The sequence below is a fragment of the Anser brachyrhynchus genome (assembly GCF_964034855.1).
Source record: "Anser brachyrhynchus genome assembly, chromosome: 14".
In the NCBI taxonomy this organism is placed as follows: domain Eukaryota; kingdom Metazoa; phylum Chordata; class Aves; order Anseriformes; family Anatidae; genus Anser; species Anser brachyrhynchus.
The window spans coordinates 703,748-725,987 of NC_137709.1; the positions used below are offsets into that span (position 1 = coordinate 703,748).

The 22,240-nt window shown below is 52.9% G+C and overlaps 2 protein-coding genes across 6 annotated transcripts in view; one reads left to right on the forward strand and one right to left on the reverse strand.

Annotated features, from left to right (window-relative positions):
• Window positions 1-22,240, reverse strand: part of SH3RF2 (SH3 domain containing ring finger 2) — a 39,692-nt gene that overhangs the window by 10,859 nt on the left and 6,593 nt on the right. For 2 of the 5 annotated variants that reach the window (XM_080554906.1, XM_080554907.1), the window contains exons 3-8: window positions 14,097-14,366; window positions 11,541-11,636; window positions 9,472-9,795; window positions 4,043-4,137; window positions 1,840-2,010; window positions 286-518 (exon numbers count right to left, since the gene is read on the reverse strand). In XM_080554906.1, coding sequence (XP_080411032.1) covers window positions 286-518; window positions 1,840-2,010; window positions 4,043-4,137; window positions 9,472-9,795; window positions 11,541-11,636; window positions 14,097-14,366 — 1,189 coding nt within the window. The remainder of the gene's footprint in view (window positions 1-285; window positions 519-1,839; window positions 2,011-4,042; window positions 4,138-9,471; window positions 9,796-11,540; window positions 11,637-14,096; window positions 14,367-22,240) is intronic. The other 3 variants (XM_080554908.1, XM_080554909.1, XM_080554910.1) reach the window with 3 other exon arrangements.
• The window catches only part of GRXCR2 (glutaredoxin and cysteine rich domain containing 2), a 31,344-nt gene continuing 23,311 nt past the window's right edge, over window positions 14,208-22,240 (forward strand). The window contains exons 1-2 of the mRNA XM_080554911.1: window positions 14,208-14,336; window positions 14,720-14,811. Coding sequence (XP_080411037.1) covers window positions 14,287-14,336; window positions 14,720-14,811 — 142 coding nt within the window. The 5' untranslated portion in view covers window positions 14,208-14,286. The remainder of the gene's footprint in view (window positions 14,337-14,719; window positions 14,812-22,240) is intronic.

The window sequence follows — 22,240 nt, forward strand, 5'->3', positions numbered from 1 at the left end:
ACTGCCCTGATTTCCACCCCCAGATGTGTAAGGTTTTCCTGCCTATCCACTGATTCTTTTGATTCCCATCGCTTTGCCCAGTTCAGGAGCTGGATTTGCTGGTTTCCATTTTCCAAGACCACTGCTTCAGCCCACTTAGGGACTGATCGTATTGCCTCAGTACAGTTCACGTTTAGGTTGCTGGCTTTTGTTTCACTTACTTTGATCGCCAGCACTTTGCTCGGCACCCCGCAACGCTCAGGACCCCTCCCAGCCCCCCGGCGGCACCCCCGGCCCCGCACTTACTCTTCCTGGTGCTGCCGCGGCCGCGCCGCAGCGACGCCTGCCCCGTGCCCCCCAGCGCGGCCACGCTCCTGCCGGGCGAGGGCACGGGCACGGGCAGCGCAGCCACCTTCAGCGGCCGGCTCTGCCGCTGGCCGCTCTCCGAGATGCTCCCCTGGGAAGAGAGCGAGGCGGTCGACAGCGTCCACGAGGCATACAGGGAAGGCAGCTTCGAGTCGGAGAGGCTGGGTTTCCTGCTGGCAACGGAGAAGGTTGTGAGCTGGCGTTCAGAGGCTTTTCATAAGGAAAGCAGCAGTTTGCCCCAAATGTGAACTCGGTGGCTTTAAATACTCCTGCACTGCTCCTGTGCCAGGGTTTTGGTGGAAAACACTACAGATGGCACAGGTGGTTCAGGAGGATAGAATACAGCGCCCAAATCAGTGTTTGTGGTTGAAGCACTTTGTGAGGCTCGTTGGGGTGGCTGAGCTGTGCTCTCCACTACTTGTTCTGCTCCGTTTATCAGTGAGGTGGGGCCGTGGTGTTATCGGTGCGGGTGCACGGAGGAAGGAGGGGATCTGTTTTTTCCACGTCACAAGAAAATGGGGGAGAGGGAATGCTGGCTCTGGGCTGGGAGCAAGCAAGGCACTGGGTGCTGCTTTTCCAAATAACAACGTGGTAATCTGCAAAGAGGCTTCTTGGCTCATCCCCATGCTTTCTGTTTCAGACACAGCACTGCATTTCTAAGCTCTTTGTCATGCCTTTGCCTAACCTGAGCAAATATCAGGGGAACTGAGGGCACAGGCAATTTTTTTTTCCTCACCTAAATTGTATATATTAATTATTGCTTTTTCTAATGCATGTTTGTTTAATTAGATCAGTGGCTTCTAGCATTTAAATTCCTGCTCTAAAGACAGTATTTTGACTCTAAGAGAGCCTTCAGCTCATAGTTTCCCTTCTGGCAGAAAAAAGAAGAGTGGTGTCATCCAAAATGAACAAAGGCGAGTCTGAGACCAGACCGGCTGCTGCTCAGCCTGGCTCCCAGACTAACTCATCAACACGCACTGTGTGGTGGCACCTGCAGGTCTCTGCCCAAGCTCCTGGCCTGAATTAAACAGCCGTGTGAGAAGATAGAGATGTCCCTGCCAATATCCCAGATTTAAAACCAGCAGACGAAGGCTGACCACGCCGTTGGTGTGTCTGGGCTGTGTGCCACCCCAGGGGCAGTGCTGCTGAACCCATCAGCTGCCTGACTTCTCCCTGCACCAGCCCCTGGGTGCTGGGGGGAGATGTGATTCCCACGTAGTGCACGCAGCCGGGCAGGTGTGCAGAGAAATAAAGAGCAGTGGGAGGTGTCCCTGCCCATGGCTGGGGGTTGGAATTAGATTATATCTAAGGTCCCTTCCAACCCAAACCGTCCTATGATTCTGTCATCACAACCCCACGAGGAGTCACTGGCTGTTACTAGTGCTGCAGGAATCCCACGCGGTGATTCCACCGGGGGGACGAGAAGACACAGCATCCTACATGTGACCCGCCCCTCTCTCCACATGTTTCTGTTCCATATAAGAAAAATCGGACCTGAAAAGAGGAGCGACGTAGTTGCTTGGGAAGATCCCCACTCTTCCCGTGACCAGCGACATGCCCCGCAGCCAGCCGTCGTGGTATTTCCCAAAGATGCGGACCCCTTCTCCTTTCTGCAGCTCCAGCTCGTCCGGCCCGTGAGCCATGTAGGAGTGGAGAGCCACGCACCTGGGGAGACAACGGGGGAGGTGAAGGGGAGGGAAGGCAGCCTGCAGAGAAGCCACTGCCTCCGTGCGAAGTGGCTGGATCATGTCCCAGAGCGCCTGGTTTTAGCTGTGCTGAGGAGGTGATGCTGCTGGGTTTGGGTGAGAGGCTGTTTGCCTGAAGCCTCCTCCACCAGCACTTCCGTCAAGTCTTTGGGTGTTGCTGTTACTGTGGAGAGAACTTGCAGGAAAGAAACAGCCTGTAACTTTAGGCCAAAGGGGATATGAATAAAAGAAAAGCCAGCAGGAATGAAGAACAAAGCAGATCTCATCAGCGGTTGCTGTCCCAGAAGTGCCAGCCGAGCCAGCCAAGGGCGACAAGCAAGCATCGGGGAGGAGAAGGCTGCTGTTCTCCTCCTCACCCAGGAGGTGCTCCTTTGGAATAACTGATTAAGGACCAACGTGGACCTGTTCTAAGGCAAGGCACTATGAAAGAGGGCAGCATGGTGCCCTGTCCAGGTGATAGCATCAGGAATGCGTTCTGCCTTTGAAGCACTGGTGAGCAAGAGGCCTTGCGACTGCTTGCCCTGAGCATCATCTGGAGGTGCGGGAGGGAGCCCGGCAGCACAGGGCGACAGATGCAGCGCGAGTGCTTGAACCCCGTCCTCCTCGCTCCCCTTGTCCTCCCGCGACCACAGCCGTGCAGAAACACACGCTGGGACCTCAGTCATTGATGCTGGGGGGCTTTGAAGAGTGAAGCAGACGAATGAGGAGGGAGATGGCTCTGCTCCGGACTAGTGAGGAAACTGGTCTAGAAATTCATTTGAAATTTCATTTTTCCTTGGAGAGGGGGATGTGATCTGCTCCCAGCTATTACGGACTGTGCAGCAATTAGCAGTTATTATTAAAAAAAATAAAATGAAAACAGCAGACTGTCAAAGACTATCCCATAACTTTTAAAATGGTTTGTTCTCTCTCCCTGTTGTTCAGAAAAATCAGCTGACAGTTTGTCTAAAAAAGTCTGTCTATAAAATAACTTCTGCTGCTGCTACTTGCACAGACCAGACAAAGTTCAGCGTAAGGGTGTTCTGATTCTGCAGTGGCTTATTTTATACAGGATTTATCTTCAGGGGCAGGACAGGCACAGACTGGTTTCATATTGTAGGGTTGAAAAAGGAGCTGAGCCAAACAGGCAGCTGATAAAACACTAAAATACAATCCTCATTCTGAAAATTATTTTAAGGCTTCAGGAGCATTCTTATAGTTAGGAATCACTGTGTTTGTGTGCAGCAGTCTTGGATGACCTACGCTAATGCAAGAAAATAGCAAATATCATGAATGTAGAAAAGATTTCTAGATATTGCTCACGTGTACTACTGTATCCAAGGGTCTGGCTCAATACTGGGAAGGTGCTAATTACCGTGTAGACAGCTTGTTGCTATTTGGTTGTTGTTGTGTAGCTTACCACAGTGCCAGGCTGCTGAATCTTATTCAGAGGAAAACAAATCATCACAATATATTTACCTACTAATTTTAACTCTGGGAAACTTTTAAAAGATTTGATCATTCAAAACATCAGTGATCTTCATTGTCTTAGAGTAAATAATTAGGCTCACTTAAGGTGTGATTAGTTTCTTTATATTTAAAAATTTTAAATGTACCATTGATAAGTGGGTGAAACTATATGTCTATAAATACAGAAGTGAGGTAGTAAGGTGCAAAGATAGTTCACCTGCGGGGAATATAATAATTCAAAAAGAAGAGCACAGTAATTTGAAATCTGTCTCAAATATTTCCATCAGTGTATCTATATTCTTCCATATCCCCTGATTTCCCTAAAATTAACCTTCAGCTGCCACAGTAGGTCTCTGCGACCTCCTGTTCAGAACTGCCACGGACACTCATGCATGGATCGGCGCTCGGACCCGGACACGCGGCACCCGCGCTCTGCTCCGCCTGCATCTCCTGACACCCGACAGCCCCTGGCAGGGCTGGCTCAGCTCAGGCGAAGGTACAGAACATGGCACGACACCCCCGGTGTTCGTCTCCTTACGTACATGTTGGCTGATAGGTGGTGCTGCAGGTGGGGAAGAGTGACAATGGCTGCTGAGTGCCCCAGCGATCCCGAAGCGGGGTAGTAAGATGCACTGACCTACAGGGAGAAAGAAAACAATATGTTAGTCTGAGTATAGGCTTATCTTAGCCACTGGGAGAGCGACTGAAAGCATTTGACAGGCGCCACCCATGCTTCCAAAAAAGAAGAAAAAAAGACACAATCTTAAAGAGAGGATTTCTGTTGGCCTGTGGCTCTGAGGAGTACCACGTAATGGTAGATCTAGAGGAGACAACTGATTCAAGTGTAACCCCACCTAGCAGCAATTACTTGCTTCTCTTGATATCTCCAGCAGATTGCAGGGAATGCAATGAGTATCTCCCTTTATTACGTAGGAGACAATTGCCTGGCTCCATGCCCCGGTCTACAAGACAAGTAATGCTGGCTGTTGGTGTCAGTCTCGGCAGCGGAGCTGCAGGTGCACAAGAAGAGGGTTGATGTGCACCATCCATCTGCCATGCAGCCACAGACCTGCTGCTGGAGGGGTCTTCTGGCTCAGCTGGTCCCTTCCCTGCCCGATTTAACACTGACACACTTTCCGGGGCACGGCTCGGTGGGGCTGATGGAGCTTCTCCCATTCTGTAAGTAAGGAACTCAGCTTTCCCACTCACTGTGAGGTTGTCCACCTGTGTCCGATGCACTTGCACCCCCTATGTGCATTGCTAAAATGAGGATGAGTTCCCTGAAGCAAATAAAGAAAAAAGGCGCTGAGCAGACAAATATCATGTCTATGTATTTCCAACAGGAATAAATGGGATGTGTCTAGATTTGCAGTTGCAGCTCTTGGTGCAGGTTCATCTTTGATTCAGGAAGAAAAAGGAGCTTGGAAAAAAAACATTTCTGACCCAGACTTTGCTAACCAGGAGGAGACTGTCACGTCTGCCAGGTGAGACTGTATAATCCTTGTTCTTTTACTTGTTAGTTATTTACCTCCAGCTGGGAGCACTGGCATTATCTAAAACCTCAAAAAATACAGCCTTTGCCCCAGTGATCCTTTAATAATTGTTATTAAAGCTGTTTACCATGTCTGTGGCTGAGGAGCTCCACAAGCATTTGCACGTGCATAGTGCAGGCCCCTTGGGCAGAGGAGGGGAAGCAGCAAGGAGAGCCCCGCGCAGACGGGCGCTTGGCCCCTTTGCCACTGCCCTGCACCCGGGCAGAGCTACCAGGGCCCCAGCGCCCGGCTTGTCCTCCCCTCGCAGAACTCTTCTGTGCTTAAAGGAAGAACCTCAGCCCCCTTCTGCTGTCGGAGTTCTGGGTTTAAAACTCGCTCGGATAACAGCACTGAAGTCCTGCTGCATAACTGCTGCAGGCTTTAGATGTTGAGGACAGACGGACAGATACTGGTTTCCTTTTTCTTTCTACTGTTCTGAAAGAAATATCTTTCAGATACTTCTGTCTTTGTTCTTGTGCACAAACACAAAAACACAGAATGTGGGATGAGGCCGAGTTATGAGAGAGGAAACAAGCTTCAGCTTGAGAGGCTGTGACACTCACTTCCATACTCGGGGCAGTCTGGGTGCCGGTGTGCCCTGCAATGCCAGCCCGTGCTCATTAGCTACCAGCAGCTAACAGATGTCACCTGCTTGCCTCGGGAGAAAACATTTGCTGAGCATCGTGGCTAATTTATCTAGGCCAGTAAAAGAGGACAGGCACAGGTGGGTCAGAGGCTCTCATGTACATCCTACCTCTAGCAAAGGGAACTAGAGAGGTGGCGTGGGTAAAAGCAGAGAGGAAACTATGCCTGGATAATGTGAGGGCCGTGATTACCATTTCATTAGTTCAGCAGTTAATTTCAAGGGTTTAGGATAAATAGGATGACCTCTCTGAGGCTGGTAAACTGCTCTTCCATCTCCAGTGTACTCCGCAGGCTGAAGGAAGCGTCCAGATGCAGGGAGCATGACATGGAGATGTTTCACTCAGCTGCCAGTGCAACGTGGGTTAGCCATTCAGAGCTGCTTGACGGAACGAGCAGTGTAAACGGGTACTGGAGCTACTAGATATGGGAAATGCTAATCCTGTTCCACAAGCATATAAAAAATGTAGATAAAAAAATCCAACAACCTATATTAGCCAACTATACTGACTATACAAAATTTTTCAGCTAAGGAATTCTACTGAAGGGCTCGAAAGACATCACAGGCCTGCATGCCGCCTCCTCCTCCCTCTCCCCTCTCCTTGGGCCGTGTCCCCTGGGACACACAGCAGCACCTGCCCCTCGGCCAGCAGGCTTGCAGCACACTGGTGGTGATCCCTGCCGTACCGGGAAGGAAAGGCACTGGCCTGTATCATGTTGGGAGCTGCAGGACAGCATGCGTTAATGGAAATATTTCCTGCTTGCAAACTGATTCAGCAATCAAGGTGTAAGGCCTTTCAAAGAAAACAGACTTTTCCGAGGGAAGGTGGACCCTTCGCTTGCACTTGAAAGTCCAATTATCTTTCAAATGGCAAAAGCCAAACAATTTAATCTGAACTTTTTTGATTGGTTTTAGCTGGCAGCCTTGTTTACACGCTCAGCAGGGAGGCAGAGGATTAACTGGAGCAAGGACAACGCAATCCCTCTCCTCCAGAGGAGTCGTGCCAGGCAGGGGGCAGCACGTGGCCGTAACACCCTGCACTTCTGCAACGCCTTGCTTGGAGGATCTCCAAGTGCTTTACAAACATTAGGAGATTAGCGAGGTCTCTCAGCCCGCAGAGGCGGGGAGGTTTCGTTATCTCTGTCTCACAGACGGAGGGCCGAGGCCTGTCGCGTGAGGTGGAGGAAGCAGCGCTGCCGCCTGGCCCTAGCCAGTGCTGGGCCCGTGGGCTCGTCCCTCGGCCACTGGCAAAACGCTTTAAGGGAAAGGGTGAGGAGAAGCGGTGCCCGGCCCTGGTGCAGGAAGGTCCAAGCTACTGAGCTCGCTGCTCTGCGCCACCATCACGCACCTCCAGTTTGTGCCCAGTGCCTCTTGTCCTGGTGCCGCGCACCACTGAACAGAGCCTGGCTCTGTGCTCCCTGCACTTCCCTGCATGTATTTAGAGGCTTTGGTAAGACCCCCTGAGTCTCCTCCAGGCTGAACGGTCCTAGGTCCCTCAGCCTCTCCCCATAGGACAGGAGGGATAAACCACTGCCTACCTTGTTCTCGAAACTTGCTCAGCTGGTGATTTTCCTTCCCTTCCCAGTGATGCTCTGTCTATGAAAGGAATTGTCACGGAACCACCACACTTTCAGACACGCACAAGCCACATGAGGCTTTTCCAAAGTCCCTGCACTTACTACCAAGGCTAAACCTCCACAGGAGGCTGCTGCCTGGGCAGACTAGCCCGTGGGACAGCATCAGCTCTCACCCCTTCCATTGCTGCTCAGTCCTGGAGCTTCTGTTCTAAACAGGAGGGTTCCCTTATCATCAGTTTCAGCACCGTGGCTGTTCAAGCCGATTACTATCACGGAGCTCTATGTGTCCTCAGTGGGATACGACCAGCAGTATCTGGCTGGCAGTTCATATCGACACTTGCACTAGAGTCTCAGATTTCCACCTCGGTCAAATACCGTAACCCAAAGATGGGGATGGAAAGAGGAAAAGCTGCAACCTCCGTGGCCACGTGCACAGCACATAGATCCCCCTCTAAGTCTGCAGGAGAAAAATTACTGTTTAGAAGAAAGGAAATTCAAACCATTCTAAGGCAACAAGTTAACACATTCACTCTATTGCTTATGCTGTTGACAATAGCTCACGCTGAGACACTTTTGGTAAAATTATATTGGGTTCATGAGACATGATACCATTTCAATTGAATTATAGTTCTATTGTAAGGCTTCATTTCCTCTCACATAAACCAGGATCTAACATCCAAGGCTCTTCACAGGCTATTGCTAAGTACAAAATGCCTGCTGGGTTTTATTGCATAGACACTGAACTACCAGGGGCTGGCTTATTGCTTTATAAAATGTTAGAGCAACCTTGAGTATGAAAGATGCCATATAAATCTAAACAAAACCTTTTTTTCTCCCATTTCAGATGATCTGTGAAGATCCTGTATTGAGATCTTTAGTCAGAGTGTGAAGAAGGAACAAGACTCTTTTGCCTCCTAAAATAAGGAGAGGATATAGTCCAAAAGGTCAGTCTACTGTTATTAGCTCAGCCCCAAGTTCAGCTTCTCTCAGCACAGTCTTGGGTTTAGCCTGCAGGCAGGCAAGGGCTCCCTGGTAACTGCCCTCCCACGGCAGGAGCCATTCATCTGGAAGCGGAGAGAGGCAGGCGGCAGGCTGGTTTAGGACAGGGCAGCAACCCTGACTGCTTTTCAGGAGGCTTGATATCCCTTCTGAGGAGCAACAGGAGGGCAAACCACTATTGCAGCACATGTTCTAATGCTGCTTTTTGTGAGGAAGCCTGTCCTGCCACCAGCTTGTCTCTGGGGAGGATCCTTTGAGGGTTAGAGCAGCACACTGCTGGCCGCATACGGGGCTGCACCGCGGTGCTGGGGACGCGGCGGGCTCTGGGCGTGCGGCCCCGGTTGCTGCGGGCTGTGCCACATGCGCGGTGCCAGCAGAAACGCTCCACAGGTGTCCAACATCCCCGGATCCACCTGGACCAAATCCCCAGGCAGAGAAAAGGCTGTGTTCAGAGTCACCAGAACGTGAGGCATGCTGCACAGCAGCTGGGGTTTTAATCGGGGTTTTGGTGCTGGGGACTCAGAATGGCAGGATGGTTGGGGCTGGAGGCACCTCGGGGTCCCTCTGGTCCAACCCTTGCCCCAGCAGGGCCACCTGGAGGAGGGCGTCCAGCACCACGTTGAAGATCTCCAAGGAGGAGACTCCACCACCTCTCTGGGCAGCCTGTGCCAGTGCTGGAACTCCTCATGTGCTTGAGACTCACCAAAAAAATTTAATGACCATCAATAAAAAGAGCAGGTTCCTGCCTTTCTTTTAAGCACGGGGTTAGAGCAGAAGGCTGTTACCAGCCACTGGCTCCCCTGTGCAAGGGGGGAGCGAGGCCTGGTGAGTGCCCCTGGGGATTCGTGTTCCACACTGACCCTTCTAAAATTAAAAATACTGGATTCTGCAAGTGAAGGTCTATGTTTTCTCTGGGAGCTCACCGCAGTAGTGTAGGAACTGGAACAGGAGAGCACTTATCTGAGTTTAGTTACTCTGATAACTTCATTTCTCTTTCTGTGAATTCCCTGGAGTCCCCAGACTCTACGGACAGACCTTTCAATTCAAAAGGAGGGGAAAACATCGCAGGCAGCCTGATGCTGCGGATGACATTATCTCACTGATGCTGTCAGCCTGGGTGTTGTGTCTTTGCACGTGTGTGCTTCAGCTTTCTGGGCGCCCGCCTACACACCCAGCGTTTCCATCCAGAACCCGCACCCCCCGCCGCACCGCTCCTTCACCTGGGCAGGGGGGCCCTGGGGGGCGTCCGCCTGCTCGCTGCTGGGGGCGGCCACGCTGGGGTTGCTGGAGCTGATGAGCACCGGGGAGCTGATCTCCAGCGCCGGCCGGTCGGTGGGCGCGTGCACCATGCGGTTCAGGGTGTTGAGGGCGGTGGTGATGGAGAACGGCCGCAGGCTCTTCCGCCGGGAGTCGGGCGCCTTGTGGAGCGCGGGCGGCTCCCTGCCCTTCGCTTTGGGAGAGGCCGTTCGCAGCGACGCGCACTTAAACGGGGGCGGCCAGTGGCTCTTGCTGGTCTGCAGGAGCTGCCTGGCCGTCGTGTTGGGCTGGAAGAGGCAGAAGGAAAGGCTGGTGATGCCGCTGCAGCGGTTCCCCTTCCCACAGGCTCAGCCCAGGGGCTGCTCAGGAGCTTTCTGCTGCCCAGCAGCACAGCAGCGGGCAGATTGCAGGTTTGCAGGTGATCTGTACAAGTTGTGGCTCAGTTATGTCCCTGATATGTTTTCAGTGACAAATTCTGAATGCAAAATTACCCATGTAGAGCTCACAGTGAAATTTAAATTGGTTTGAAAAATTTGTTGCTTAGACGGAACATCAGTGAGGCTAAATGCCCCCCGATACTTTGCAGAAACTTCATCCCTTGTCTAAGCCCTTGACTTGCAGAGGTACACAGAGATGGCTGGCTCACTAGCAGCATTGTAATAAAGTCAGCTCTAAATCAGAGGGACATTTGGGCACACCTTCCTGTTCTGCGTAGTGCTGGCAAGCTCAGGTGCGCCTGGGAATGGGATGCCACATCTCTACAGCCGAATTTAGGAACTGACTTAGAGAAGCTGTCACTGACAGCAGCTTCCCGAGCAAAGCTGGAGCCCCCCCATTACATCTCCGTAGCCCGAGACATTCATGGCTCATTGCTGTTGCCCCTGAAAAGAGCCCAGCTTGGTAACCATCGGTTTTAACGAGAGAAGAGCCAGGCCCTGAGTTTGCATGGAGGCAACAGTCAAGCAGTATTTCTTGGAAACTGCTGATCACTACAGTATTAATAGCAAAGGGCATGTGGTGACAATGTTTTTCACCACGATGACTGCCAAAGGAATTAATCATGATTTACTGCTGACATTAACGAATTGCAAAACTTTGAGATTCTCACCCACTCATGTGAGGCAATATGCCTGGCTCCGCGGATGAACGAGAATTAGGCTAACACAGAACAGGTAGTTGTCTCTCAAGCGTTATCATTTTAAAGCATGGATTGTTTTCACATTTCCCTCCTCCTCACTTCTTAAAGCAAGTTTTAAAAAGCATGGTGTATGCATATGTATACATATAAGGTGGTAATATTGTCATTTATATATGTAATCAAACTAGCCAGAACCAAAACCAATTTTCTGCCTTTTCTAACACCAGGGGACTTGATAAAGCGGGGCACAAACTGAAACATCAAAGCCAAGAAAAGCCTCACGTTTCCCAAAGTAGATCTACCTTTGCTTTCTCCATAACTAATAAGTTTCTCCACAACGAATTCCCTGGTGTCTTAATGTGTCCCTAGCTAACTTATTTCTGTTAACGCCAGAGTTAAATAAGTCATTTCTGAAGCTAAAATGGTTTCATTAAATGAAAAGGCGTTTTACAAAATATATTAGAGCTTCAAATTAGATGTTTTACTGATGTCCTTTTATAAAATAGCCACAAAGAGGTGCTTGCTGTAATTATGATGATTATAAGTATTAATTTTATTTCTAGGAATTCTTGTTGGTGCCATGTACACCCTGCATCCCCAGCTGAGCCGTAGGAACACAATTAATGTCTAGACCGGTGCTCACAAAGGGCTGGCCGGGAGCGGGCGGCTGCGGGGGCTCTGGGGGAGGATGCCGCGGCCAGGGAGTGCCGGGACGGGAGCCTGCGAGGGGCGGCTCCGGTGCTCTGCCCGGGTTTGGAGCTTTGCCCCCCAGTTTCTCCGTGCCGAGGAGGCTTCGCTGCGGTGGGACGGGGCACAGGGGCTCGCTCTGCCCGGGACGTGGCAGCGGCCAGCACGAGGTGTGATGGAAGCGCAGGTGCGAGCGGCTGTACCTACCTCCACGAACAGGACAGGGAAGATCCCTACTTTGTCGCCTAACTTGCCCTCTGCCCAGTTTCCATCAACTCTGCTGATGACGGTGATGATATCACCCTGAAAGGCAGGAGCACATTGTTACCAGCCGTCTCTTGTGGGAGAGGTGGATGGTGGGTGTGAAGATGGGCTCGCCCTGTAATTTCACACAGCAGCCTTGTTAGGCAGCCTCGCCGGTGTGTCCCCTGCAAAGTCCTCTGTTCGGCAAAGCTTTTGGTATGTATTTATTCTGAAACACAAGCTCCTCTGTCCTTATTCAGCACAATGCTCAAACATGTTTTTAATTTAAAGGTGCAAGCGTGGCTGAATTGGGACCATGGACACGCGTCTGACAGAGGAGACATGAAAAGCAGAGGAGCTTTCCACTTGTTTGAAGGTTTCCACCGCGTGGAAATGCTTCTGTAATCACCATGCCCAGAACTAATAATGAAAATGGCGTTTTAGCTACGAACGAAGCAAAAAATCCCTGCGTAAGTGTCTAGGTAATTGGTGCCACGATGCCAAGAAACTCAGATCATTACTTCGGGAGCTGAAATAACCTGATGTTACTGGAGTGTAGGTATTTGAAATGCTCTGGAGGAAAAAAGCTAGTTTGTATTGACTGATAGCTAAATCTCTTTAGAAGGACTCACGTTTCTGAGCAATCCAGCAAAATTAAATCTTGTCAATTTTTAATATGTTTTGATTTCATCATTTTAATGAAATCTGCTGTAGGTTTTTGGGGGGCAAGTTAAGAGAACTCTACAAGAAAAAAAATTTGTTTTTCTCTCTTTTGAACTAATGCACAAAGTTTGGGTTTAAACTTTTATCTGCTCTGAGGTTCTAGGGGTCAGAGAAGGCTGGGTCCTGCTGGCCAAATTATTTACGCCCGTGCAGGGTACGAGCACGAACCTTCTGCCTGAATTGGTGGAGATTTTGTGTTTCTCTTGCAGCAGGTGAATGACCCTTCAGGCTCAGACAGGCAAATCGGAGCTGGCTGCCGACTATTTCCTTGAACAAGAGCAAGAGGTGCTCTTCAGTGCCGCGCACGTTTTGGGCCAGGCTTGTGGCCAGCTCTCTGCAGCTTCTCCTGAGAAGCCGGATGGACCCAGCGGCCCTCAGACGTCCTGTGACTTGGTGGTTCTGTGAACTCCGGCATCACCCATCCAAGGCTCCGCCGTGCCTCTGCTAGGGTTCCCCTGCCTGCTGCGGTTCCTGGAGGAAACCGTTTACGGGGGCTTGCAGCGAGAGGGCTCCCCAGGGGTGCTCTGCCCAGCGGGAGGAGCACCCGCATCGCCTGGAGGCTTCTGCAGAGGGGAGCTGCTGAAGTTACTGTGCCAATCTTCCCAAACTCCGTGCAGTAACAGCTGACGGGTGTTGCAGAGCTCGGGGAGAGGAGGATGTTCGTGCCTCTTTGAAGAAGCATCTGTTTGTTTTAGATGTGTGCTCACTTCCCATGTGTGAACTCTGCTGCGGGAGAGGAGGGGAGCACAGCCTCCCAAAAGCAAATAAACAGAGTGAGTAAGCCCTGAAACAAAGGCAAATAAAGTGGAAGAGAAAAAACAAATGCAGACAGCAGGAAGCTGAGGAAGGCGCCTCCTGCTAATAAGTAAATCCTAATGACAAAGGAAGGACTGCTGGCTGCCCAGGCTCCCTGCATCTGCGCTAGCAAGCTGAAAACCCCCACTTCGTAGGGCTGCTGCTGATGTGCAGCCCTGTTCTGACTGTTTTTTCTTTTGTTTCCTCCCCTTCTTAGTCAGAAACCACATCTGGCTCCTGGCTATTTGATTTCCCATCCGCTGGCCTCCCCACATCCGGCTCTGACTCCTCAGACACCTGGCCTGGACCACAGCCTCCCTCCCCTGCCTCTCCTTCCTGCTGGGGAGAGCTAGAAGAGCCTCGGCCTGTGCTGCCAGCCGGAGAGAACAGAGGTGGCTTCCCTGCTAGGACACCGATGCCTCCAGGCACTGCTTTCTCTGCTTTGCTTTGTGATGCCTCACCTCCTTTTGACAGTATAGGGACAGCTGACTTTGCTGGGAGGTGCAGTTACTCAGAAAAGTGTGTCCTCTAACTGAGAGCAAATGCAAGCTCTGCAGCCTTTGGGGAATAAAAGCAAAGGCAGCAAAAGTTCAGGTCCTACCCTGCCAGTGTGTGCATTGGCTGAACATGTTCGAGCTGCAGAAATGAGGTATTGCCGGACTGGAAGCAATTTTCTTTAGTATGTCAGTGGGTATCTGTTAAGGCTCTCCTTGGTGCGTTGTGGTGCTGAGAGCAGCCCACCACCAGCAGCTGCTCCTCGTCAGCTAAAGCAGCTGAACCGAGGGACTGAAATTGCTGCTCAAGATGACCTCGTCCTGGCCGTGTCTGTGCGTGCCCTCAGGGAGCCACGGGGCTTTAGCCAGTGCTGTCAGTGACTGAAACCTTCCTGATTTTCAGCAGATCTGCTCTAGTGCTGTGAAGCAGCAGAACGCAATACAACCCAAAGAAGAAAAGCAGCCCAGCCCGTGTCACCCAGCCTTTGGCTGCGCAGGGCGGTGTTACCTTGTGAAATGTCAGGCACTCTTTGTTTTCACTTTTGTCCCTGCTTCTCAGGTCAAAGTTGTAAAGTGCTCTGCAGAGGGGTGGTGGCAGGGGCAGGTGCTTGATGACTTGTACAGAGCTGGCTGGGAAAACCCCGCTGATCCCGTTGGCCTCACCCAGGTACCAGTTCTCATCCAGCTGTCGGAGCAGCATGATGATGTCCCCTTTGTTGAACCTCAGCTCGCCGGGATTGTGCCCTCGGTAGGTGTACAGTGCCTTGGCTCGTGGAACCTGTGGGATGAGAAACAGCCCTTAGAGCTCAGCTGTGACAATGGTGTTTAACACAGACAGAATTCCCCAAAAGTACTTGTAATTACTGGGAAAAAGTCAGAGGTCTAAGGCTGAAGCATGCATTTACTGTGATTAAGTACCCACATCCTTTCTTGATGTCTTTTTCTAATGAAGACAAGCTCCAAAATACTTACTCCAAATTTGTATCTAGATGAAAAGCAGGCTGAACTTGTCTGAGAATATTAAGAAACAATTAATGCCTTAAACTAGTCTTCCCATGGGATTTTTCTGCCTGCTCTAAGCTCTCTTCTAATGAAATGCCTATTGTAATGAACATGGTATTTCTGTTTTAGCATGACCGGCGGTGACAGCAGCTGTCGAGCACCTGATGGCTGTCACCCGCAGGGGCCAACAGAGCATCTTCAGGAACAGCTACGGGAAGCAGGTGAGTGCAGGTGCCTGCCTTCCTGTGGGCATCGCCCCACTTCAACACTGCGCGACCGTGACTTTATGTCAGTCTGTAATCTGAGTTACAGGAAGAGAGGTTTTCTTAATGTTGTTGTTGTTGCAGTATAATATGAGAAAGAAGAGATATACTAAACCTAGCGGAAATGAGGGAACTTTACTATCCTGACTCTCATTGAAATGAAGCCACAAGGTTCACTTAAAATAACAGCTTTACTGACCTTTATCTGTACTAGAAAACTCAATTTAATTTAATACACAGTGCAACAGATCATTGAGATGGCTGAATAAATGCAGAGCCAGCCCTGGCCTCCCTGCTGCGAACCCAGGCGGTCCGCTCTGGGGCTGCCTGCGGCTGCTTTCCTGCAAGGAGCGCCGTTAGGATGGAGTTTTCTGTGCTCTGTTGAGGTCTTCTAGATGTGCGTTTTGAAATGGCAAGGCCGAAAGGCTTGCTCTTTATGTACTTGTGTGGAGATCCCTCGAGCACAGTGCAGTGTCCCACGGAGGACATCCTGAAACATGTAAGCAACCCGTGTTTGTGGTTACTGTTATCCGCAACATCACAGCCCTGCTCAGGGCCCCGAGCGAGCTGTCCCGCAGGGACCAGCACCGTGTCCTGCCCTCCCGCGGGCCCCGCAGCCTCGGCACGGCCCCGGCAGGTGCAGAGCCCTGGCTCCGCAGGTGGCAGAGGTGGTGGAAATCATAGTCAGGGGAACAGACGTCCTCGTGCGTGCTTGTGGAGCGTTGAGTGCGTACGTACCGATGCTGTTTTAGCACAGGCTTGTGTTCGTACACCGCATTTCCATCACGTATCGGGTGAGCAGTCCTCGTTTCACATCCAGCTGGGAACAGTGGCCACCGCAAGGTGCTCGGCGGTGGAGTGCCGATGGGAGAAATTGCTTCTTCACTCGAGGCACATAGCGATTGGTTTTGGCATAAAGTGAGGCAGCAGCATATAATCTGAACTATTAGAGGTGCAGATGTTGCATTCTTTGAACCGTACCAGATTCCTGGCTGTGATAGTATCTTGCGTTGTGGGCTCATTTTCCTTAATCCCTTTTGATTAACAGTAACGCCGTTTCTGACTGTGGGAGCTTTGCTGCCTTTGGTGTGAATCCTGAGTTACGGGACGGATCCATTTTCTGCCTTCTTACATGGCAGCGTCTCCCTCAAAGGGCTCCTTGGACCAGAGGGGAGGCTTTGCACTGGGGCTGGGGAAAGTAGAGCCTGGGTCCTGCTGGCCCCTGCAGCTCTGGCAGATGGGACCAGAGCCACAGCGAGTCCCCCTGGCCGCTGCTGGGCTCTGTCTCCCGGCCATGTGGCGTGGAGCTGAGCGGGCTGGAGAAGGGCGCTGCTCCCGAGCAGTGGGACCCCAGCCCGCGCGCCGGCTTCCTGCAGGGGGCTGCGGCACAGATGGGTGGGTGGCGAGGGGACCGTGGGGCCGGGGGCTTCACTTCCCCGGGTCAGTCCCCCTGGGAGGGCAGCAAAGGGAAGAGAGACGCAGCGCTGGTTCTTGAAGCGTGGAAAAGACCACAGAAAATGACTTAAGTCTGGGGAAAAGGAGATCTTCCAGCACTCCCAAACACTGACGCTTGGTAGGGAGAAGGAACCAAGAAGTGAAAAATTTTATGTACTGTGCTTCCTTCAAAGCATTTGAAACAGGAAGCAATTAGTTTAATGCTTAGTTCTAATTGACTCGTCCGTTAATTTGCACTAATAGTAAATGCATGCACTTGGCTTGTTAACACTGAAAGTACATTGCTGAAAAAAAGGGAAATCATGAAAATCAGTCAGGCAAGCTTTGTTCCGCCATCCATCCTCAGAGCACAGACTGGAAATACTGACTCGGGCAGCACTAGAGCAAAGAAACCATTGCAAATGCATGCCTGAGCACGCACACGTCCTCCAGCAGGGCACAGGCTGCGGGGTCTTTGGGGAAGAAAACCTGCAGGGTCACGGGAGGGCTCGGCCGCATCCGCGAGACTCGGTGACACTCCCAGTGTCAAACCAGGATGAGGAGCACGGCAGGAGTGCTTTAGGAGTGACCAGAAAACATAAAGGACTGATGCAAACTGTGAGAGCAGGGCTCCGAAAAGAGGAACACAAACGTCCGGGAAGATGAGAGAGTGGTTGCACAACGAAATAAGGCCAAACATAAAAGGCACCAAGAACGAGTTATGGAAATATATTAAAAATAAGAGAAACTCTGAAATGAAATGCAAACCTATTACTACTGGGAAATGGTGAACAAGCAATGGGGAAGTCTGGAATGTTCTTTCTCCAGCAAGAAAGAGGATGATCAGATACTCTGAGAAATTAATTTTAATGAGACAGGAGTGCGGGCCTGAATAGAGGACTGAAAACTGGCTGGAACAGAGGTGTTTGTGACATGAGGGCTTGCCGAAACTCACCCCTCAGCGCGTGAAGAAAGGGTCAGGTACCCTCTGAGCAATTAGTGCTTGTCCGCAAGAGCTCCTGGAAGGCAGAACTGCTCCCGGAGGACGGGAATAAAGTTTCTGAAGCTGTGTGCGGCCACGACCCCTGCCTCCAGACATGCCCATACAGAGCTGAAGTTTTGCGATAGGAAAACTCATCTCCCCGGCTGCAGCAGAATATTTCTAGCGCTGCTAGAAATGCCAGCAGCAGTGCACCTGGTGGGCAGGGTTGGCACTTCCGTGGCCCTGCCACTAAGTGCCGATTTGTCTGGCAAATAACGCACGGGGGTCTCCTGGCTGCGCGGGGCAGGCGGGATGCTGCGGCGAGCGCTGGGGCACGGGCTGCTGGCTCCCACGGCGGGGGGCCCGGCCACAGCTCCCGGCAGGGGAGGACGAGCAGGTCTGGCGCTCTCGGGCTGGGCAGACGCCAATGGAAATGGCCCTGGCTTGCAGCTCGGTGCCGGGAGGCTGCGGGGGAAGCGAGCGCAGCCGGCGGCGGGGCCCCCTGGCAGCAGCAGCGGAGCCTCCCAAGCCCGTCCCAGGAGAAGGGCCCGCGGCGCTCCCGGCTCACTGCCACAGCCCCGAGGTTCCTCGTCCCCGCTGCTTCCTCTGGGTGGGAGCCTGCGGCCTGGGCACCGCGCGGCTGCGCCCTCCGGGACATTCCCAGCACGGCGTGAGGGGTAACGGGCCGGGCTTTCTTCGCTTCTTTACCTCTTCTTTCACCTTCCTCTCACTTCCATGCCCGTTCAAATCTCACTGCTCCTTCTCCTTTCCAGCATCCCTCTAAGTCTTGCTTTCTTTCCCAGCTGTGTCCTGGAGCTTGTAACGATGAACTGGCAGAATCTCACCCGCCGCTTTGTAGAGCAGAGCTTGTATTCACGCATTGAAATTTGTTGCAAAACGTGTGGACGCAAAATTATACTTAATATTAATGGTTATGTGCTTCTTTAGCATCCAAAAAATATTCAGAATCTTGGTCTTTTGGGGCTTCCTAGTCGTTTTGCACACTCACAAAGTAAGGTCGGTGTGTTTCTTCATGGCCACCTTGCCAGGAACTGTTACAAGGCTGGTGAGCCCACGGGGCGGGTGCACCCCGTGGCTGTTCCCCACCCAGTGGATTTGAGGCTGGTAGGGGAGAAAGGGTTTTCCGATCATTTTTGGCATTTGGCATTGGCTGTGCTAGGCAGCCATCCAACACATCTGAGTTTCCCTCTGTACAAAACAAAGACGTAAATTAAAAATATGCACATGTGTGTGTAAAGAAGCAATTCAAAGCATCCCTTCATAGCTGGGAGAAAAGCGCACTATAATTATCTTAAATGAGCTAGTTATAACTTCCTCATTATTGACAGTGGGTTAATGTAAGAGCACACACTCACAGCACTGGTATTGAAAAAAAGAGAAGCGCGTGGGTCTGCGGGGTGGGGGTCACCAGGGGCTGGCGACTCACGGTGCCAGGGACGGGGAAGGGGAGCTCCCAGCAGAGCGCTCTCCCTGCACCCCGTCGGCGGTGCCAGGCGATGGGGCTGTGCCGGTGGCAGCGCCTGTGCCCGAGCAGGGCGGCGGTGCCGGGGAGCAGGGGGCCGAGGCCACACACGCCTATGCTGGGCTCCGCTCGCTGCCTCCTCCCCGTCCAGGCAGGGCTCACCCCGAGCGGCCACGGCGCTGAGCTCAGCGCTTCCCGGCGGCTCTGCCTGCTGCAGGAGGGTTGGCATCGTGTGGTGCAGAGGCAGTGACATTCCCACGGCCACACCATTCCCTAACACCTAACAGACTCCTTGAGAGGAGCGATTTATTCTAGGATAGTGCTAATCATTGCCAGGAAGAGAAGAAATCCACTCCTGGATGTTTTCCAGCTTGGTTTCTCTCCCACTAGACACTTCGGATTCAGTGTGCAAGTGTTTTTGGGTTATTTTTCATTTGAGGCTCAAACGCCTCGGGGCTGTTGGAGTGTTTGGGGCTGTGCGGGGCGGGGGGCACACAGGGAGCTGCATCCCTGGGGCTCGCCCAGCGGGGCAACGCGAGGCAGCGCCCTGCCTGCCCCTAACGCCCTCGTGCTGGCTCCGTGCCTGCGTGCCAGGAGCCCGAGTCTGAACCTGGACCGGGACACACGGTGCTGCTGGATGCCGAGCTGCAGGCACCCACCACCCACAACAGGCCCCAAAGGGCATGGCAGCCTTCTGTAATGAAAAATAATCGTTAAAAACTGCATCCATTTGATGGCTAGATTTCTGCAAGCCTCTAACGTCCTGCCAGAGACTGCCAGCCTTTCAGCTGGGATGAATGAGCCCTGCCTCGTTTCCTTTGTGTGATCAGTGCAGTTTTTAGGGCTCTTTAGGATCCAGTTGGATGAAAAGAGCTATTTGAATGTAAATTAATTGCCATTACAATTCTGTTTTTCTGCTTTTCAGCAGAGGAGATAACTCCAGTCTTGTCACATAGAACAAAACCATCAAAAGCGAACTTGTCATTTCAATCTCCTCATATAATTATGTTCTGAGGCTTCAGACAGTTGGGTAGTTTCGGCATTCCTTCTCCCCCGAGGAGGACGGCTCGCATCTTCCAGGCGCCAGCAGGCTGCTCGTGCAGCGAGGAGCAGCTGGGGGGGCACGGGACGGGCTGCGGCCCAGGGGCTGGGGGGAGCACACGGACGCGGCTGGGTACGGAAAGCGTTGTCTGCAGCTACAGGTGCTGCTGGGTGTGCTTCACCGGCTGGGGAGATGAACCGTGACCAGCGGGGCACGAGGCGGCAGGCACTGGGCGCTGACACAGCCCCGTGGGGCAATGGCAGCGGGGGGAGCGCTCGCAGCCTGCTCGCCACTGGGCTTAGGACAGGAGCTGTGCTGAGACCTACTGAGGCCGCTTCTGAACTTTGCCTGTTGTTATTCTGGCTTCGTAATGCAGGAGGGGGGGAGTGGGAAACGGGGAAAATGATTAAAGAAAGTGCAGAGCAGCTCTTGTCACAAGAAGCTCAGAGGATTGTGCACCCAGCAGCTGCGTGACTCAGTGCCGACGCGCACCCATCCCTGAGGTGGAGCTCAGCGGCTGCTTGTCAGGAGCTTCCCAGCGGCTCCGGAGGAGCACAATGCCATATTAGGCCTCGCCTGGCCCGCGTGAAACCGCAGGAGAGATTCTAGGCAGGCAGAACGAGTGCCAAGATGCAAGCAACGCAGGCGTTACGCCAGGGCTTGGCTTCATTTCGGGGATGCACTCTCCTGGGCGCAGGTGGAGCTGCACAGGCGAGGACGGGGGGACAGGCGGGGGACAGGCGGGGGACAGGCGGGGGGACAGGCGGGGGACAGGCGGAGCGCCCGGGCGCTGGGGACACGAGGGGCGCACAGCGTGAGCACGGCCGGGCACCCAGTGCAGGGCCGTGGCTGCAGCGCCCGCACCGAGCCCCCCCGCCTCCTCCCCGCCGGCGGCTGCTATCAGATGGCCGTGTCTCTGCTGCAGTCAGCACTCTGGGGTAGTGGCTACGTTGTGTGTCACGGCTTTAAGCCGCATGGAAAACAAAATGTGTCAGCCCTCAGCATGCCCGGTCATGATTCTCCGCTTCGGGACCATGCTCCTCAGCCGTGGCCGCTTGCCACGAGGGAGGAAACCCGGGCACTGCTCCTCTCCGCTTTCTGCCCTCGCGTGTTCCTGCTGGTTGTGCCACCTCCCTTTGCCGGGAAGGGGAAATCGCGCCGCCGCCCCAGCTCCCAGTGCCGCCGCTGTGGGGCAGTGCCAGGGGGCAGCGGGGAGGCCGGAGGGGGCTGCTCCCTGCTCGCTGCTCCGCTCAGCGAGGCTGCTGAAGGCCAACGGCTCTGCACCATGTCCTCGCTGCTGACAAAGCCTGCCAGGGCCCTGCACTTTCTTTTTGCCCTTGCTACATTGCATAGTAGGCATTTTGATGGTAAATTAACGACCATCATGAGCTCCACGATGTGCTGGGCCTTGCCTGGCCCAGGGGTCAGGACTGGAGAGGTCACTGTCCTCACGGTCTTGGCTGTGCTCACTCTTGCCCAGACCTGGACCTGTAAAAAGGAGCCCTTCTGCCCTTCCTGTACTTACATTTCCTGAAGGAGACTGACTGACTCTGGAACCGAGTTATGCAAGAACCAAGCAGATGTGGTTTCCCTGCAAGCAAGGCTTGCTCTTCCTTCTCTGCAAAACCAGCAGGAACTTCTGGGCCCATCAGTTATTCAGGACCCAAAGGAAACCCTCGCAGAGGGATCTGATTTCCAAAGGACAGAGGTTTGTCTCTTAAAAACAGTGCCTAAACCGTGTCGCCCATCCTGGCACCGAAACAAGAGGGAGATTCCCTGAGCTGCGAGTAAAAGGCTAGGCTCAAATATCCACTCACAGACTCCTAAGGGAAAAGTTTTCTTAAGAACAAAGTTTATAATTCTTTATTCCGTTGCACAATGGAATTCCGATGCTAAATGGAGTTTGAGTACCTGACAATTGGCAACAGCAGAACAAGACCTCACATTTAAGGGCAAGCGCTGCAGCTTCCCCTGTGAGAAGGGCAGAGGAGAAGTAAGGGAGAGGAGGGGAGGCTCCAACTAAAGCGGGGCATCGGCGTCCTCCCTGCCAGGAGCCAGCCTCCTCCGGGGCTGCCTCCGAGCTTCGCCCTGGCAGAGCCACGCAAGAGCTTGCCTGTCCCTGCGCCCCCACCCCAGCGCGGGGAGCAGCAACACCAGGCCAGGTGCCGCGCTGCAGGGCCCGGGGATGTGCCAGCCGCTAGCGGGGAAGCTCGGCGAGAAGAAGGGGAGCCTCAGACTTTCAGCCTCCTCGCTGACCACGGCGCTTAATAGGTGAACGCGCTACCCTGCAGAAATCCTGTTATTCTATTCCTGACTTGCCAGCTGAGGCTGACTCATTGCCTTGGTAACAAATTAAAACACTTTCATGTGTTAGCTCAGCGCCAGTTTTGTGGAACCAGGGAAACTTGCTCCTGGTGTGGGCCCTGCTGCCCTGCGCGGAGCAGCC